The sequence below is a fragment of the Salvelinus fontinalis genome, chromosome 2, assembly GCF_029448725.1.
Source record: "Salvelinus fontinalis isolate EN_2023a chromosome 2, ASM2944872v1, whole genome shotgun sequence".
NCBI lineage: Eukaryota > Metazoa > Chordata > Actinopteri > Salmoniformes > Salmonidae > Salvelinus > Salvelinus fontinalis.
The window spans coordinates 91,026,272-91,046,497 of record NC_074666.1 but is presented as its reverse complement, the minus strand read 5'-3'; the positions used below and the strand labels follow the sequence as shown (position 1 = coordinate 91,046,497).

The 20,226-nt window shown below is 42.2% G+C and overlaps 1 protein-coding gene across 7 annotated transcripts in view; it reads left to right on the top strand.

Moving 5' to 3' along the window:
- LOC129831640 (RNA binding protein fox-1 homolog 1-like) overlaps window positions 1-17,732 on the top strand; it is a gene marked incomplete at its 3' end in the record, with an annotated part of 342,155 nt that extends 324,423 nt beyond the window's left edge. For 6 of the 7 annotated variants that reach the window (XM_055895003.1, XM_055895020.1, XM_055895019.1 and 3 more), the window contains 4 exon segments: window positions 934-1,179; window positions 14,968-15,111; window positions 15,259-15,312; window positions 17,640-17,732. In XM_055895003.1, coding sequence (XP_055750978.1) covers window positions 934-1,179; window positions 14,968-15,111; window positions 15,259-15,312; window positions 17,640-17,732 — 537 coding nt within the window. 7 annotated transcript variants of the gene reach the window in all.
- Between the last annotated feature and the right edge of the window lie 2,494 nt (window positions 17,733-20,226).

Sequence of the window (20,226 nt, the reverse complement as noted above, 5' to 3'; positions counted from 1 at the left end):
TCATGTATTCTCATAGCTGGCTAGGGCAATGTTACCATCACGTATTCTCATAGCTGGCTAGGGCAATGTTACCATCACGTATTCTCATAGCTGGCTAGAGCAATGTTACCATCACGTATTCTCATAGCTGGCTAGATCAATGTTACCATCACGTATTCTCATAGCTGGCTAGATCAATGTTACCATCACGTATTCTCATAGCTGGCTAGATCAATGTTACCATCACGTATTCTCATAGCTGGCTAGATCAATGTTACCATCACGTATTCTCATAGCTGGCTAGATCAATGTTACCATCACGTATTCTCATAGCTGGCTAGATCAATGTTACCATCAGATGAGAGACTGATACAGACTGATACATGATGTGTGGTGTTGATGAGTCTAAGTGTGTGTGTGTGTGTGTGTGTGTGTGTGTGTGTGTGTGTGTGTGTGTGTGTGTGTGTGTGTGTGTGTGTGTGTGTGTGTGTGTGTGTGTGTGTGTGTGTGTGTGTGTGGTAATGAATGAATGGAGTGTGTCTGAGCGTCCACAGTAGTTATCGGTTTATCATGCCTCAAATCACCATGGGACTGACTGGCTGGCTGGCTGACTGACTGGTTGGCTGACTGGCTTATTGATTGACTGTATTGCTGCCTGACTGACTGGTTAGCTGGCTGGTTTGGCTGGCAAATTAGTTATTGACTGTCTGACTTGCTGGTTGGTTGGCTGGCTGGCTGGCCGGTTGACTTACTGACCTGGCTGGCTGGCTGGCTGGCCGGTTGACTTACTGACCTGACTGGCTGGCTGGCCGGTTGACTTACTGACCTGACTGGATGGTTGGTTGACTGGCTGACTGGCTGACTGAATGGATGACTGCCTTATTTTTTGTATTAATTGTTCAATCTGGTCTGGTACTAACTCTCTCACCCTCTCTCCCTCCTCTCCCCCTGCAGGGTAACCAGGAAGCCCCTCCCCCTCCAGACTCCATGACTCAGCCGTACCCCTCCGGCCAATTTGCCCCCCCTCAGAACGGCCTGCCCGCTGAGTTCACCGCCTCACACCCTCACCCTGCGCCCCCCGACTACACAGGACAGCCCCCCGTCAGCGAACACCCCCTCAACATGTACCCCACTTCACAGAACCACAGTGAACAGAGTGGACAGGACACCAGCATACAGACCGTCTCAGCCACAGCCACAGTAAGACATCTCTACTTTATTACACCATCTTGAATATATACTGTTACTGGTATACTGTATATGACTGTTATATATTACTGTTATATATTACTGTTATATATTACTGGTATATATTACTGGTATATATGACTGGTATATATGACTGTTATATATTACTGTTATATATTACTGGTATATATTACTGGTATATATTACTGGTATATATTGCTGTTATATATTACTGTTATATATTACTGGTATATATTACTGGTATATATTACTGGTATATATTACTGGTATATATGACTGGTATATATGACTGTTATATATTACTGTTATATATTGCTGTTATATATTACTGGTATATATTACTGGTATATATTGCTGTTATATATTACTGTTATATATTACTGGTATATATTACTGGTATATATTACTGGTATATATTACTGTTATATATTACTGTTATATATTATTGGTACATATTACTGGTATATATTACTGTTATATATTACTGGTATATATTACTGTTATATATTACTGTTATATATTGCTGGTATATATTACTGTTATATATTACTGGTATATATTACTGGTATATATTACTGTTATATATTACTGGTATATATTACTGGTATATATTACTGGTATATATTACTGGTATATATTACTGGTATAAATTACTGGTATATATTACTGTTATATATTACTGGTATATATTACTGTTATATATTACTGTTATATATTACTCTTTTATACAACAGGTGGGTCTAATCATGAATGCTGATTGGTTACCACCGGCTAAATCTATAACGTTAAAATGCCCATTTATTCTGTTCCATCTGACTGTGCAATCCACTGTCTCATCAGCCCAGCCAGGCAATTTATAAACTTCCACTATAATACATCTAGACATTATGTCACATTTCTTTAAGACTAACATTTAGTTTTCAACTGGGGAGATTTATATCAACCTTGCTGTCTGTCTCTCTGACATTTACAACATTGTTTCAATAGTCAAATTCAATCTCCAGCTGTCGCATAGTAATGAACGTGTCGGGAATCGGGACGAAGACCTGCAGGCAGCGTTTCTCAGCCAGTCGAAATCAAGTAATCAGATGGCATCATTCTTATGGATATACCGCATACAAAGACATGTCAATGGAAAAAGGGTCAAATGGAAGGAAGTGCAGCTAGTTTTCAGTCTTTGCAGCTTCAGTCTGAAGTGATTGTGTTAGCTGTGTTGTTAGCTGTGTTGTTGGCTGTGTTGTTAGCTGTGTTGTTGGCTGTGTTGTTAGCTGTGTTGTTGGCTGTGTTGTTGGCTGTGTTGTTGGCTGTGTTGTTAGCTGTGTTGTTAGCTGTGTTGTTAGCTGTGTTGTTAGCTGTGTTGTTAGCTGTGTTGTTGGCTGTGTTGTTGGCTGTATTGTTGGCTGTGTTGTTAGCTGTGTTATTGGCTGTGTTGTTGGCTGTGTTGTTGGCTGTGTTGTTGGCTGTGTTGTTGGCTGTGTTGTTGGCTGTGTTGTTGGCTGTGTTGTTGGCTGTGTTGTTGGCTGTGTTGTTAGCTGTGTTGTTGGCTGTGTTGTTGGCTGTGTTGTTAGCTGTGTTGTTAGCTGTGTTGTTAGCTGTGTTGTTGGCTGTGTTGTTGGCTGTGTTGTTAGCTGTGTTGTTGGCTGTGTTGTTGGCTGTGTTGTTAGCTGTGTTGTTAGCTGTGTTGTTAGCTGTGTTGTTGGCTGTGTTGTTAGCTGTGTTGTTAGCTAGCTCCTCTGAACTACAGTGTCCTGATGAATGAGCACATTTTCTTTCCTCGTTGTTATGGATGTATCCATATGAATGTCACTAGAAAACAGCCTAAACAAATGCAAATGCAACTGCTTTGCTGTAGGACATTCAGAGACTTGTCCCCGAAGCCACTCCTGTGTTGTCTTGGCTGTGTGTTTAGGGTCGTTGTCCTGTTGGAAGGTGAACCTTCGCCCCAGTCTGAGGTCCTGAGCGCTTTGGAGCAGGTTTTCATCAAGGATCTCTCTATACTTCGCTTTGTTCATCTAGCCCTCAATCCTGACTAGTCTCTCACTAGTTCCTGCCGCTTGAAAAACATCCCCACAGCATGATGCTGTCACCACCATGCTTCACAGTAGGGATGGTACCAGGTTTCCTACAGACATGACACTTGGCATTCAAGCCAAAGAGTTCAATATTGGTTTCATCAGACCAGAGGTCTGAGAGTCTTTAGGTGCCTTTTGGCAAACACCAAGCGGGCTGTGCCTTTTACTGAGGAGTGGCTTCTATCTGGCCACTATACCATAAAGGCCTGATTGGTGGAGTGCTGCAGAGATGGGTTGTCCTTCTGGAAGGTTCTCCCATCTCCACAGAGGAACTTTGGTCCTCTGTCAGAGTGACCATTGGGTTGTTGGTCACCTCCCTGAACGAGGCCCTTCTCCCCCGACTGCTCAGTTTGTCCTTCAGGCCAGCTCTTGGAAGATTCTTGGTGGTTCCACACTTCTTCAATTTAAGAATGATGGAGGCAACTGTGTTCTTGGGGACCTTCAATGTTGCAGACATTTTTTTGTACCCTTCCCCAGATCTGTGCCTCGACACAATCCTGTCTCTGCGCTCCACAGACAATTCCTTCGACCTGATTGGCTTTGTTTTTGCTCTGACATGCACTGTCAACTGTGGGACCTTTATAAAGACAGGTGTGTGCCTTTCCAAATCATGTCCAATCAATTGAATTTAACACAGGTGGACTCCAATCAAGTTGTAGAAACATCTCAAGAATGATAAATGTAGTAGTACATTGATCTACGTGGTGCATTGATCCACCATCATCAGGGTTTGGCCGGTGTGGGCCGTCATTGTAAATAAGATTTTGTTCTTAACTGACTGTTTTCGCCTTGTCATTATGGGGTATTGTGATGTCATTATGGGGTATTGTGATGTCATTATGGGGTATGTGTGTAGTCATTTTTATTCATTTAATCCGAATTAGAATAAGGCTGTAACGTCAAAAAATGTTTAAAAAGTCAAGGGGTCTGAATACTTTCCGAATGCACTGTATTACTGTTATATATTGCCGTTGTATATTACTGTTATATAATACTTTTATAAACACCAGACCGTAGTAAGGTGTGTGTGTGTGTGTGTGTGTGTGTGTGTGTGTGTGTGTGTGTGTGTGTGTGTGTGTGTGTGTGTGTGTGTGTGTGTGTGTGTGTGTGTGTGTGTGTGTGTGTGTGTGTGTGTGTGTGTGTGTGTGTGTGTGTGTACACTACAGAGTGTACACTACAGCATTCAGAAAGCTGCAGAATTGGACCTAGTGTACTCTATTCTCCTCAAAGCGTCAGGTCCTCCTTTACGCAGCAGGTCTCAGGCTGTGTTCTGATCCGTTGTTTTATTAATACAATTCATCTGATTTTTAAAGCTGTTTATACGACTGCTTCCGTCTAGACACAAACATCCTGTGGTAGTCATTTGTTGGCTTGATTTATCTTCCCTCTCTTTATCATAAATATGTATATTGCCATTCACCCAGAGTGCAATACAATCCAGTATTAGTTTGCATGGTAATGAGAAATATTTTCTCCCCCAAGCACTGTGAAAAATGCTTAGGTTTTATTTTCTTGCTTGTCTTTTCAAAGTTGTTTAATGCATATGATATTAGCCTTTAGCTTGGAAGGAGAGAACTAGGAGAAGAGCAGTGTTGTTGTGTGTTACAATAGGTTGATGAGGGGAGACAGAGAGAGAGGAGGGGGCACAGATGGAAAGAGGGGAGAGGAAGAGAGAAGGAGAGAGCGCAGAGCGAAAGAGGGGAGAGGAAGAGAGAAGGAGAGAGCGCAGAGGGAAAGAGGGGAGAGGAAGAGAGAAGGAGAGAGCTCAGAGGGAAAGAGGGGAGAGGAAGAGAGAAGGAGAGAGCGCAGAGGGAAAGAGGGGAGAGGAAGAGAGAAGGAGAGAGCGCAGAGGGAAAGAGGGGAGAGGAAGAGAGAAGGAGAGAGCGCAGAGGGAAAGAGGGGAGAGGAAGAGAGAAGGAGAGAGCTCAGAGGGAAAGAGACAGAGAGAGTGGAGAGGAAGAGTGGGGAGAGGGAGAGAGAGGGCGAGAGGGGAGAAGGAGAGATGAGAGAGACGGAGTCAGAGGATTTGAGAGAGACAGAGAGAGGAAGAGAGAAGGAGAGAGGGGAGAAGGAGAGATGAGAGAGACGGAGTCAGAGGATTTGAGAGAGACAGAGAGAGGAAGAGAGAAGGAGAGAGGGGAGAAGGTGAGATGAGAGAGACGGAGTCAGAGGATTTGAGAGAGACAGAGAGAGGAAGAGAGAAGGAGAGAGGGGAGAAGGAGAGATGAGAGAGACGGAGTCAGAGGATTTGAGAGAGACAGAGAGAGGAAGAGAGAAGGAGAGATTGGAGAAGGAGAGATGAGAGAGACAGAGAGAGGAAGAGAGAAGGAGAAAGCGCAGAGGTAGAGTGACGGAGAGAGGAGAGGGATAGAGATGGAGAGAGGGGAGAGGGAGAGAAGGGAGAGAGATGGGGAGAGGGGAGAGGGAGAGAGTGAGAGAGATGGGGAGAGGGAGAGAGAGGGAGAGAGGAAGAGAGGGGAGAGAGGAAGAGAGGGGAGAGGGAGAGAGACGGAGAGAGGGGAGAGGGAGAGAGACAGAGAGAGGGAGTAGCATTACACCTCTCATAACTCTAGTCGAGGAAAGACACAGAACAGGAAAATGAGTTGTACATCTGGAAAACCTCTCCCTCTCTTTTTCTCCCTCATTACCCCGCCCCCGCGTCTGTCTGTCTTTTTATTTTTCTCTCTCCTCTCTCTCTCTCTGTCTTACACTCTCGCTCTCACTTAATCAACCTTCTCCTTTCCCTGTTTCTTTAGTCCGCTTTCCCACTCTGTCTAGCTCTATCCCACTCACCCCCCTCTCTTTCTCTCGCTCGCTCCATAGTCTGAGTTTATATGTTGAGGCACAAGGCCAGAGAGAGAGATTACCTCATCTGGCTGGCCTGTTTATAGAGTGACGTCATCCCCCACTCCACTTTCTGCTCTCTGTTAAAGTAGAGAGAGAGAGAGAGAGAGAGACTGAGCAAGAAAGAGAGAGAGAGAGAGAGAAAGAGAGAGAGTTTTTGAGTTTTTATAAAACCTTTATTTTCTACTCAATTGTTAACATCAATAATGACACACTGCCTTTTCAGAAATGAAACAATAAAAGTAATTCCTACACAAAATAAATAAAAATACAAAAGAACATATACATTCAACTTATTTCCTCAGCAAAAAATAATTTCCCCTCCTCTACAAAATAAAGCGCTCCTTCATATGTCCACTTCTCCTCAAACACAGGGAGATCTTTTACAGCTGAGAAGAACTCAAAATCCACTTTTATTCTTGCTTTCACTAATCCTTTAAAAACACATCTTATATCCTTCTCATATCCCGTGTCTATTTTATGTTTCCTACTCAAAAAAATTGACATCTTAGCTTGTCCCAAAATAAAATTTAACATTTGACATTTTCTTTTCTGTTGCTTACTATATTGAAACCCCAAAATAAAAACATTGTTATTAAAAATCTCACCTACAGCTCTAAACAATGATTCCAGTATTTCCAATAAAGGTTTTATCCTCTCACACTCCATAAAACAGTGAAAAATGGTTTCTCTTATATTACAAAAAGGACATCCATCTCTAACATCTGAATTAATTACAGATACAAAAGCATTAACTGCAATAATGCCATGTAACACCCTCCATTGCATATCACCAGTACCCTTTTGTAACGGTGGTTTGTACAGTGCTCTCCAAGCTGGCTTTACCTTGTCATCAATTCCCAATTTTACCCTCCATGGAGTGTCTTTTCTATTTTTCAATTTCTCTTTGTTTAACACCTTAACACACCCCCTATACAAATCCTTCCCATTCACCTCATCCAAACCCACCTCCTCCAACCCTCTCAAATCCAACAATATGCCCTTTCTCTCTGACTCTGTGATATTTGGTGTAATCCCTAATCTTGGAAATGAGACGTCTTCATCTTGTTCCTTCTTCTTGTGGCTATTAAGCATTCCCCACTCTTCCGCTGACAGAGCTTTCCTGCAGCTTCCCAGCATTTGTCCAACAATCCTTTCCGACCTCACCCCCAAATGTTCAGCCAACCGTCTTCCATCCATTAAGTCGGGCCCAGCCATTGCCATTAACTGTCTTAATGTGATTATTTTTCCCTTCACCAGAATCTTGGAGAAATGTGGAACAGCTGCAGTTGTACAATCCAGTCTTGCCCCACACACCAGAGGTTCCTCCAACAGCCAATGCACTGACTCCGCTGAAGTTCGTCTGGACACCTTCATTATGCTCCACACTCTGAGAAGGCCTCTGTAAAACGGAGGTACTCCCTCCCTAGAAATCTGGCTACTATCAACCAGAAATAAAGCCTTCTTTAAACCTAAACCTCCAACCCTCTGTAACACAAGGCCTGCTACCCCCCTCCACACCACATTTTCCTGTCCATAAAGCAACCTTTGAATAAACTGAAAACGGAAAGCAGCAGCCCTACTAGCAAGATGTACCAGACCTTGTCCCCCCTCCTCTTTTGACAAATACAAAACACTTTGTGGAACCCAGTGATATTTATCCCAAAAAAAATCCACCATAATTGCCTGTATCTTAGCCAGAAGACCAGATGGTGGTTCTAAAACTGCCAACCGATGCCATAATGCAGAGGCAATCACATTGTTAACTATAATAGTTCGCCCCCTATATGACATTCGAGATAACAACCAACGCCATCTCCTCATCCTCCCTTCCACCATTTCAACCACCCCAATCCAATTTCTTTCCATAATCCCCTCATCTCCTAAGTACACTCCAAGATACTTAAACCCTCCCTTACACCATTCCAATCCCCCCGGCAAAGCCATGATCCCTCCAGACCATTCTCCAATCTGTAAAGCACAACTCTTTTCCCAATTTACGTTTGCCGAGGATATTCCCCTAAACCGATCAACCATTAGACTCAAACTATCCACCTCCGCTTGATTTTTCACTAAAACAACTACATCATCAGCGTAGGCTGAAAGACGAATAGGAGGAATATCCTTGGAAAGGTACACCCCTTCAATGCGACTTCTAATGCTATTTAGTAGTGGCTCTATAGCAATGGCATACAGCATCCCTGATAAAGAACATCCCTGCCTAATACCTCTACACACTTTAAAAGGAGCACTCAAACCACCGTTAACTTTCAATACACTTTCAATGTCACCATATATCACCTTTATCATGTCAATAAAACCAGAGCTGAACCCAAACGCCTCAAGCGTATGCCATAAATATTGATGTTCAACTCGGTCAAATGCCTTTTCCTGATCAATTGAAATTAGACCTGCATCCAACCCAATAGCCCTAGAGATGTCCAAAAAGTCACGAATCAGAGAAATGTTATCCCCTATCTGCCTGCCAGGAACACAGTAGGACTGGTCCGTATGTATGATCTGCCCCATCACCTCCCTCAGCCTGTTGGACAAAGCCTTGGACAGGATCTTATAATCAGTGCACAATAAAGCCACCGGCCTCCAGTTTTTCACCTCCCTAGGGTCTCCCTTTTTGGGCAGTAAGGTGAGGACAGCCCTTCTGCAGCTTAATGGTAGTAACCCTCCGGTTAAACTATCACTAACTACTGCCAGCCAATCTTCTCCCAACATAGTCCAAAAAGACTTAAAAAAGTCAACGGGAAGCCCATCAAAGCCTGGTGCCCTTCCATTTTCCATGCCTTGTAATGCAGAGTATAACTCCTGCAAAGACAATGGTTGCTCAAGCTCAACCTGAGCTTCTGCATCCACCTTTGGGAGCCCATCAAGGAACTGCTGTGTCACTGTTTTATCCTCTTTGTACTCACACTTGTAGAGCTCAGCATAGAACTCTACTGCCCTCTTTCTAATTTCACTAGGGCTAGTGAGCTCTTGTCCAACAGCTGATTTGAGACAATGAATAATTTTTCTTTGTCCATTCTTTTTCTCTAAACCAAAGAAAAATTTGGATGAGGCATCCATTTCAGATATTCCCTGAAACTTACTTCTCACCAATGCCCCCTGTGCTCTGATACCCAGCAGGTCTGCCAATTCAACTTTTTTTTTCTTGAGTGCCTGCGTATGGCCTCGATCTCCTGTGGTCTCAACCAACGTCATGAGTTCCACTATTTCAAACTCTAGGGCTTTCATTGATCTGATGATATCCTTGGTGACATTCCTCGTGTATTGATTACAAAATTGTTGAATCTGGATTTTCCCTATATCCCACCACTGTTGAATGGATACAAAACTGTCCTTTTGAGACCTCCACCTCTCCCAGAAAAAACAAAAACATTTCCTGAAGTGAGCATCACTCAATAAAGTTATATTAAAATGCCAATATGCGCTTTTGGGTTTTACATCATTAATGAACACCACCTCTGTTATTAAACAATGATCAGAAAATCCCACTGGGGTTATCACACTTGATTTACAGACCTGAGATTGATGCTCAAAACAATAAAACCTATCTAACCTTGCCATAGAGATGATGTTCTCTCTCACATGCGCCCAGGTGTACTGCCTTGTGCCTCCATTTTGTCTCCGCCAAATATCACACAATTCATGTGTTACAATGAGGCGTTTTAAAAAGGTCCTTGAGGCTATATGAGGTTCTTGGTGATTTCTATCTAAATCACTGACTGTGCAGTTAAAATCCCCAGCAATAAATAAATAATCTTCATTGTTACATTTCTCAATGGTATTTGATAATGTCTCTAAAAAACATACCCTCTCAACTGCCACCACTGGGGCATAGACATTTATCAGACACATAGTGATGTTTTCATACCTTGCTCTAACTTTTAATAACCTCCCCTCAACTACCTCTTCAACCTCATAAGACAAAGGCAAAAACCCCCTTGAGAACAATATAGCCACACCCCCACTGTTAGAATTTTTATGACTACACACCACTGTCCCCCCCCACTCCTTTTTCCACATAACTTCATTTTCCAAATTACTATGCGTTTCTTGTAGAAAATTTATGTCACTTCCCTTTCCACTAATTAACTCATACACCATGGCTCTTTTTTTACCATCTCTTCCACCATTTACGTTTAAAGAAGAAATCTTAAAACTGCTCATGGATGAAATAAAAATACAGAAGATGATACAGCCACCCCATCTCTTTACAGAGTTAAAACTGAAACTAAACTCTTTCATTTTCTTTCGAATTTACATCACTTATCACTCTCGTGACCACTTTCTTGAGTCTAGCAATTTCAGGGCTTTTCAACCCTCCTCCTGTAATTTTTGACATCAGAAACTTTGCTGATTCAATAAACAATTCACTTTCAGGGAAAAAATCATTGACATTGTAATCCTGCATATATTTCTTCCCTTTTGTCACCTTCAGAAATTGACGTATCTTCTCAATTCCATATCTCCCTTCCACCCCATTTATCTCGCTATACTGTTGTGACGCGTCAGATGACTCACTCTCGCTGTCCTCCCCAGAAGAAAAACCCCCATCTCTACCACTTGTTCATCTTCAACTGACTTAATGATAGTTAACCAATATACCCTAAAAACAACTAAACTAATCACTATATATATATACATACCAAAACCCAATAGAGTGAAAAGAATTTCCATTCGCTCTCACAAACACTCCTGCTTGAGGACTCACTCCCAGCATGCACTCCGAAGAGAGAGAGAGAGAGAGAAACAGAGAGAGAGAGAGAGAAAGAGAGAGAGAGAGAGAGACTGAGCAAGAAAGAGAGACAGAGTGAGAGAGAGAGAGAAAGAGAGAGAGAGAGAGAGAGAGAGAGAGAGAGAGAGAGAGAGAGAGAGAGAGAGAGAGAGAGAGAGAGAGAGAGAGAGAGAGTGAGAGAGAGAGAGAGCGATAGATAGATAGATAGATAGATAGATAGATAGAGACTGAGCAAGAAAGAGAGAGAGAGAGAGATTGCCATCACAGCAGCAAGATATGTGACCTTTTGCCACAAGAAAAGGGCAACTAGTGAAGAATAAACACCATTGTAAATACAACCCATATTTATGTTTATTTATTTTCCCTTTTGTACTTTAACTATTTGCACATCATTACAACACTGTATATAGACATAATATGACATTTGAAATGTCTTTATTCTTTTGGAACTTCTGTGAGTGTAATGTTTACTGTTCATTTGTATTGTTTATTTCACTTTTGTATATTATCTACTTCACTTGCTTTGGCAATGTTAACACAAGTTTCCCATGCCAATAAAGCCCCTTGAATTGAATTGAGAGAGAGAGAGAGAGAGAGAGAGAGAGCGACAAACACCTACCTGGAGGTGACAGATCCTCCCCAATATGCCCCCCTAGACACAACTACAACAAAACAAAAAACTAAAATGTGTTACAACTTCTGCAGCTTTGTCGCACGCTGGGTACGTACATAGTCAATGGTAGGCTTCGAGGGGACTCCTATGGTAGGTACAGCTATAGCTCATCTCTTGGCAGTGGTACTGTAGACTACTTTATCACTGACCTCAACCCAGAGTCTATCAGAGCGTTCACAGTCAGGCAACTGACACCCCTATCAGATCACAGCAAAATCACAGTCAAAATCACAGTCGTCCGGGTTTGGCCAGTATAGGCCGTCATTGTAAATAAGAATTTGTTCTTAAACTGACTTGTCTAGTTAAATAAAGGTTAAATAAATACATAAAAATAATTGACCAGAGCAATACTCAATCATGAGGTATCAAAGCCAAAGGAACTAAGTAATATTAAGAAATGCTATAGATCAGGGGTGTCAAACTCATTCCACGGAGGGCCTTGTGTCTGCAGGTTTTTGGTCTTTCCTTTCAATAAAGCCCTAGACAACCAGGTGTGGGGAGTTCCTAACTAATTAGTGATGTTAATTCATCAATCAAGTACAAGGGTGGAGCGAAAACCCGCAGACACTCGGCCCTCCATGGAATGAGTTTGACACCTGTGCTATAGATGGAAGGAAAGTAGTGTGGAAACCTACCAACAAACAATCAGGCAACAACAACAACAACAACAAATCCTTTTTGGACAACTTCCTGGACGAGTACATTTGACATTTCAAATCTAATCTAAATCTAAACATGATGAAGGATGCAGAAACCTAAGACGTAGAAACATCACACCCCCAAACTGATCTCTACAACACATTTTCTTTTTTTGGAGGGGATATTTGTGCATCTATAATTTTCTCACTCATCAATATTCACGATTCATTCAGGACTATCCGTTGTCACGGTAACATCCACATTAATGTAGAAGTGTTTAGAAACATCATCTATTCTTATTTACAATAAAAGTGACTCCAAAATGACACAATACATTATTTACCATTCATTTCTATTGGGCACCAAATAATCTGAAACACAACCAAAACAAACAGCAAATGCATCCAACAAGTTTGTAGAGTCACAAGCTTGATGTAGTCATTGTGTACTAGGAATATGGGACCAAATACTAAACTTTTCACTACTTAAATATACATATAAGTGAATTTGCCCCCATACTTTTGGTCCCCTAAAATGGGAGGACAATGTACATAAAGTGCTGTAATATCTAAACGGTTCCCCCAATATGGATGAAAATACCCTCAAATTAAAGCTGACATTCTGACCTTTAACCTCATAGTCATTGTGTCACTTCAAAGTGCTGACGTACAGAGCCAAAACAACAAACAATGTGGGCCAATGGCGTCGGAGCTGTAAATGTTAAATAGACTGAAGTTAGATAGACCCTGTTTCACTCCTTGGTGAAAATCCATGCGTGTGTTCATTTCACATGTAGACTGTATACTTGTTATTTGTATACATTGATTTGATGACATCATATGGTGTATCCACATACACGACATTAATGTGAAACGCCCAACTGAATCAGAGGCTTTTTGGAAACACGCAAAGCAGGTTTATCAATTATGGTACAGTATAAAAGTGATCTGATGGTCAATAACTGTTAGGAATCAAATTTCTCTCTCTCTCTCTCTCTCTCTCTCTCTCTCTCTCTCTCTCTCTCTCTCTCGCTCTCTCTCTCTCTCTCTCTCTCTCTCTCTCTCTCTCCCCTCCCTCCCTCCCTCCCTCCCTCCCTCCCTCCGCCCCTCCCTCACTCCCTAGAGTATTAGTTCTCTCCAGTCATCAGTATCTGTTTCTCTCTCTCTCTCTCTCTCTCTCTCTCTCTCTCTCTCTCTTTCTCTCTCTCTCCCTCCCTCCCTCCCTCCCTCCCTCCCTCCCTCCCTCCCTCCCTCCCTCCCTCCGCCCCTCCCTCACTCCCTAGAGTATTAGTTCTCTCCAGTCATCAGTATCTGTTTCTCTCTCTCTCTCCTTTCATTCCTTCTCTCCAGCAATATGTGGAAAACCCGTCTCTCTTCTCCCCCTCTGACAGTTAGATGAAGCTTCTGATGCTGCAGAAAAAGACAAGATATATCTCTGTTTTATTTCCTGGTTTGAAGTGTAGGCGTCCGCTGCCTGTACAATGAATGTTCCACAGATGGCACACGCTGCTGCTGCTCATGCGTGTGTGTGTGTGTGTGTGTGTGTGTGTGTGTGTGTGTGTGTGTGTGTGTGTGTGTGTGTGTGTGTGTGTGTGTGTGTGTGTGTGTGTGTGTGGGGGGGGGTAACAGCAGCCTGTCATCCGTATGCTTCCTCCTCTGTAAACACACAGACTGTATTTTCAGCTGGCCAGCAGCCCAGAGTTGTTTGAGGGAGGAATGGAAAGTATTCTCTTTCTGTAACTGGGTTAAGCATGGAGCTGACTGTACTGTGTGTGTGTGTGTGTGTGTGTGTGTGTGTGTGTGTGTGTGTGTGTGTGTGTGTGTGTTGGTCTTCTCAGGCCAAACAGTTGAACAAGACTGACTTGAGTGTAAATATACAGTCGTGTCCAAAAGTTTAGAGAATGACACAAATATTAATTTCCACAAAGTTTGCTGCTTCAGTGTCTTTAGATATTTTTGTCAGATGTTACTATGGAATACTGAAGTATAATTACAAGCATTTCATATCATTAGTGGCAAAGGCTTTAATAGACAATTACATGAAGTTGATGCAAAGAGTCAATATTTGCAGTGTTGACCCTTGTTTTTCAAGACCTCTGCAATCTGCCCTGGCATGCTGTCAATTAACTTCTGGGCCACATCCTCACTGATGGCAGCCCATTCTTGCGTAATCAATGCTTGGAGTTTGTCAGAATTTGTGGGTTTTTGTTTGTCCACCTGCCTCAATGGGATTAAGGTCTTGGGAGTTTCCTGGCCATGGACCCAAAATATCGATGTTTTGTTCCCCGAGCCACTTAGTTATCACTTTTGCCTTATAGCAAGGTGCTCCATCATGCTGGAAAAGGCATTGTTCGTCACCAAACTGTTCCTGGATGGTTGGGAGAAGTTGCTCTCGGAGGATGTGTTGGTACCATTCTTTATTCATGACTGTGTTCTTAGGGAAAATTGTGAGTGAGCCCACTCCCTTGGCTGAGAAGCAACCCCACACATGAATGGTCTCAGGATGCTTTACTGTTGGCATGACACAGGACTGATGGTAGCGCTCACCTTGTCTTCTCCGGACAAGTTTTTTCCGGATGCCTCAAACAATCGGAAAGGGGATTCATCAGAGAAAATAGTATAGATCAGCTGTTTACCTATAGAGTCATTCTAGTATAGATCCGCTGTTCATCTCTACTGTCATTCTAGTATAGACCAGCAGTTCTAGTATGACACTAGAGGTCAACGTGTGTTTCTATGTTTAGTTTTTATTTGTGTGTATAATTCTGTCTCCCTCCCTCCCTCCCCCCTCCATCCTCCCAGCAGACAGAGGAGGAGTCTCAGACAGACAGTCAGCAGCAGAGCCAGTCGTCTGACAGTTCTAACAGTAAGACTCAGCCCAAGCGACTCCATGTCTCCAACATACCCTTCCGGTTCAGGGACCCGGACCTCAGGCAAATGTTTGGCGTGAGTATTACACTACAATTCCTTATTTTATCCCCCATAAGTGAATCATTTCCAAATGTAAAATGCTACTACATTTACTGTACAACTGAAACATCCTGCATTAAACAATGTCAGTGACTCTGGCTTTGTTTCTGTCTTTCCTTCCAGCAATTTGGTAAAATCTTAGACGTTGAAATCATTTTTAACGAGCGGGGCTCTAAGGTAGGTGACGTGTTGTGTTTCTCTTCTGCATGGTAGATGCTAGAGGTTGGAGATGTGTGTTAGAGGAAGCTAGAGGTTAGAGATGTGTTTTAGAGGAAGCTAGAGGTTATAGATGTGATTTAGAGGAAGCTAGAGGTTAAAGATGTGTTTTAGAGGAAGCTAGAGGTTAGAGATTTGTTTTAGAGGAAGCTAGAGGTTAAAGATGTGTTTTAGAGGAAGCTAGAGGTTAAAGATGTGTGTTAGATGAAGCTAGAGGTTAAAGATGTGTTTTAGAGGAAGCTAGAGGTTAAAGATGTGTGTTAGAGGAAGCTAGAGGTTAAAGATGTGTTTTAGAGGAAGCTATAGGTTAGAGATGTGTTGTAGAGGAAGCTAGAGGTTAGAGATGTGTGTTAGAGGAAGCTAGAGGTTAGAGATGTGTGTTAGAGGAAGCTAGAGGTTAGAGATGTGTTGTAGAGGAAGCTAGACGTTAGAGATGTGTTCTAGATGAAGCTAGAGGTTAGAGATGTGTGTTAGATGAAGCTAGAGGTTAGAGATGTGTTTTAGAGGAAGCTAGAGGTTAGAGATGTGTTTTATAGGAAGCTAGAGGTTAGAGATGTGTTACAGGAAGCTAGAGGTTAGAGATGTGTTACAGGAAGCTAGAGGTTAGAGATGTGTTACAGGAAGCTAGAGGTTAGAGATGTGTGTTAGATGAAGCTAGAGGTTAGAGATATGTTACAGGAAGCTAGAGGTTAGAGATGTGTGTTAGATGAAGCTAGAGGTTAGAGATATGTTACAGGAAGCTAGAGGTTAGATATGTGTGTTAGATGAAGCTAGAGGTTTTAGATATGTTACAGGAAGCTAGAGGTTAGAGATGTGTTTTAGAGGAAGCTAGAGGTTAGAGACGTGTGTTAGAGGGAGCTATAGGTTAGAGATATGTTAGAGGAAGCTAGAGGTTAGATATGTGTGTTAGATGAAGCTAGAGGTTAGAGATATGTTACAGGAAGCTAGAGGTTAGAGATGTGTGTTAGAGGAAGCTAGACGGTAGAGCTGTGTTTTAGAGAAAGCTAGAGGTTAGAGATGTGTTTTATAGGAAGCTAGAGGTTAGAGATGTGTTTTAGAGGAAGCTAGAGGTTAGAGATGTGTGTTAGATGAAGCTAGAGGTTAGAGATGTGTGTTAGATGAAGCTAGAGGTTAGAGATATGTTACAGGAAGCTAGAGGTTAGAGATGTGTGTTAGAGGAAGCTAGAGGTTAGAGATATGTTACAGGAAGCTAGAGGTTAGAGATATGTTACAGGAAGCTAGAGGTTAGAGATATGTTACAGGAAGCTAGAGGTTAGAGATATGTTACAGGAAGCTAGAGGTTAGAGATGTGTGTTAGAGGAAGCTAGAGGTTAGAGATATGTTACAGGAAGCTAGAGGTTAGATATGTGTGTTAGATGAAGCTAGAGGTTAGAGATATGTTACAGGAAGCTAGAGGTTAGAGATGTGTGTTAGAGGAGAGAAGATATTAAAACGTTTTGAAGCAGAGGGAGTTCCTGCCTAAAGCTGGTCTATAATAGTGTGCTTCATCTGTTTACATTTCAAAGTGTTTTTCTCCTTTTATTCTACTGAACAACAGCCCAGGCTGTTTTCTGTAATATGCATAATGATTATAATGATAATAATATGAATAATGATTATAATGATAATAATATGCATAATGATTATAATGATAATAATATGCATAATGATTATAATGATTATAATATGAATAATGATTATAATGATAATAATATGAATAATGATTATAATGATAATAATATTAATAATGATTATAATGATAATAATATTAATAATGATTATAATGATAATAATATGAATAATGATTATAATGATAATAATATTAATAATGATTATAATGATAATAATATTAATAATGATTATAATATAATATGAATAACATGCATGTTGTTCACTCCCTCTCCCTCTCCCACTCCCTCTCCCTCTCCCACTCCCTCTCCCTCTCCCACTCCCTCTCCCTCTCCCTCTCCCTCTCCCTCTCCCTCTCCCTCTCCCACTCCCTCTCCCACTCCCTCTCTCTCTCCCTCTCCCTCTCCCACTCCCTCTCCCTCTCCCTCTCCCTCTCCCTCTCCCTCTCCCTCTCCCTCTCCCTCTCCCTCTCCCTCTCCCACTCCCTCTCCCACTCCCTCTCCCTCTCCCACTCCCACTCCCTCTCCCACTCCCTCTCCCACTCCCTCTCCCTCTCCCTCTCCCACTCCCTCTCCCACTCCCTCTCCCTCTCCCACTCCCTCTCCCTCTCCCTCTCCCTCTCCCACTCCCTCTCCCTCTCCCACTCCCTCTCCCTGCAGGGTTTTGGGTTCGTAACTTTCGAGCACAGTGCGGACGCTGACAGGGCGCGAGAAAAATTACACAGCACGGTCGTAGAAGGCCGTAAAATAGAGGTGCATGTTACAAATACTTCCTCCATTTCCTCCTCCTCTTCCTCCTTTTCCTCCTCCTCTTCCTCTTTGTCAGTGTGTGTGTGTGTGAATGTGTGTGTGAATAAAGTCTGCTTCACTCCCCCATTCCACCCTGTCCCACACGTCACCTGTCTCTCCGCCTGCGTCATCACCTCCCTCCCTGAACTCTCCTCATACAGCCCCCATTGTGGTTTATTGTCAGGTTTATTGTTCCATTAATACGTCTACAAGTTTACTGCTGTATATTTTCCCGGATTTGCTTCATTTTGTTATGACCTCATTTGTTATCTTCAGTTGAACTTTGTTGTGAAGTACATACAGTTGAAGTCGGATGTTTGCATACACTTAGGTTGGAGTCATTAAAACTCGTTTTTCACAAATTTCTTGTTAACAAACTATAGTTTTGGCAAGTCGGTTAGGATATCTACTTTGTGCATGACACAAGTAATTTTTCCAACAATTGTTTACAGACATATAATTTCACTTATAACTCACTGTATCACAATTCCAGTGGGTCAGAAGTTTACATACACTAAGTTAACTGTGCCTTTAAACAGCTTGGAAAATTCCAGAAAATGATGTCATGGCTTTAGAAGCTTCTGATAGGCTAATTGACATAATTTGAGTCAATTGGAAGTGTACCTGTGGATGTATTTCAAGGCCTACCTTCAAACTCAGTGCCTCTTTGCTTGACATCATGGGAAAATAAAAAGAAATCAGCCAAGACCTCAGAAAAAAATGGTAGACCTCCACAAGTCTGGATCATCATTGGGAGCAATTTCCAAACACCTGAAGGTACCATGTTCATCTGTACAAACAATAGTATGCAAGTATAAACACCATGGGACCACACAGCCGTTATACCGCTTAGGAAGGAGACGCGTTCTGTCTCCTAGAGATGAACGTACTTTGGTGCGAAAAGTGCAACTCAATCCCAGAACAACAGCAAAAAGGACCTTGTGAAGATGTTGGAGGAAACGGGTACAAAAGTATCTATATCCACAGTAAAACGAGTCCTATATCGACATAACCTGAAAGGCCGCTCAGCAAGGAAGAAGCCACTGCGCCAAAACCGCCATAAAAAAGCCAGAATACGGTTTGCAACTGCACATGAGGACAAAGATCATACTTTTTGGAGAAATGTCCTCTCATCTGATGACCATCTTTACGTTTGGAGGAAAAAGGGGGAGGCTTGCAAGCCGAGAACATCATCCAAAACGTGAAGCACGGGGGTGGCAGCATCATGGGGGTGCTTTGCTGCAGGAGGGACTGGTGCACTTCAGAAAATAGATGGCATCATGAGGATTGAAAATTATGTGGATATATTGAAGCAACATCTCAAAACATCAGTCAGGAAGTTAAAGCTTGGTCGCATGACCCCAATCATACTTCCAAAATTGTGGCAAAATGACTTAATGACAACAAAGTCAAGGTATTGGAGTGGCCATCACAAAGCCCTGACCTAAACCCTATAGAAAATGTGTGGGCAGAACTGAAAAGGCATGTGTGAGCAAGGAGGCCTACAAACCTGACTCAGTTACACCAACTCTGTTAGGAGGAATTTGCCAACATTCACCCAACTTATTGTGGGAAGCTTGTGGAAGGCTACCTGAAACGTTTGACCCAAGATAAACAATTTAAAGGCAATGCTACCAAATACTGATTGAGTGTATCTAACCTTCTGACCCACTGGGAATGTGAGGAAAGAAATAAAAGATGAAATAAATAATTCTCTCTACTATTATTCTGACATTTCACATTCTTAAAATAAATTGATGATCCTAACTGACCTAAGACAGGGAATTTACTAGGATTAAATGTCAGGAATTGTGAAAAACTGAGTTTAAATGTATTTGGCTAAGGTGTATGTAAACTTCTGACTTCAACTGTATTGTGTTTTGTCTTTTTGAAGTTAAAGGGTGCTCACAGCCAGTTCCTCAGAAAAGTCAGGAAGTCAACAAAGCAGTGAAGGATCATGGGTAGTGAGTGACCTCACTGCATGGTTAGGGATATACGGTGGCCTGTAAGTTACAAACTACAGTCCCCTATAAACAGTGGAGAAAAAGTCAAATATATAAAAGCTAAAGAGAACAATGATTTGCCACTTAGTCTCATCCAACACTATTCTAGAAACATTGATTTGGTTTCCTTGGCAACTCACAAATACAATCCAAGAATAAAAATATGTTTTGGGAGCCACACAGAGAACTTTAGAGAACTACAGAGAGAGCTAAAAGAGAGAGAGTTTTTAGTGCAGGGTTTCCCAAACTCGGTCCTCGGGACACCAAGAGGTGCACGTCTTGTTTCTTTCACTAGCCCTACACAGCTGAGTCAAATAATCAACTCATCAACAAGCTTTGATCATTTGACTCAGCTTGTTAAGCTGACCAAAACGTGCACCTGTTGAGGACCGAGTTTGGCAAACGCTGGCATAGTGATTGCGGGTATGACTGCCATTGCTTTGGCCTCTTGAGTA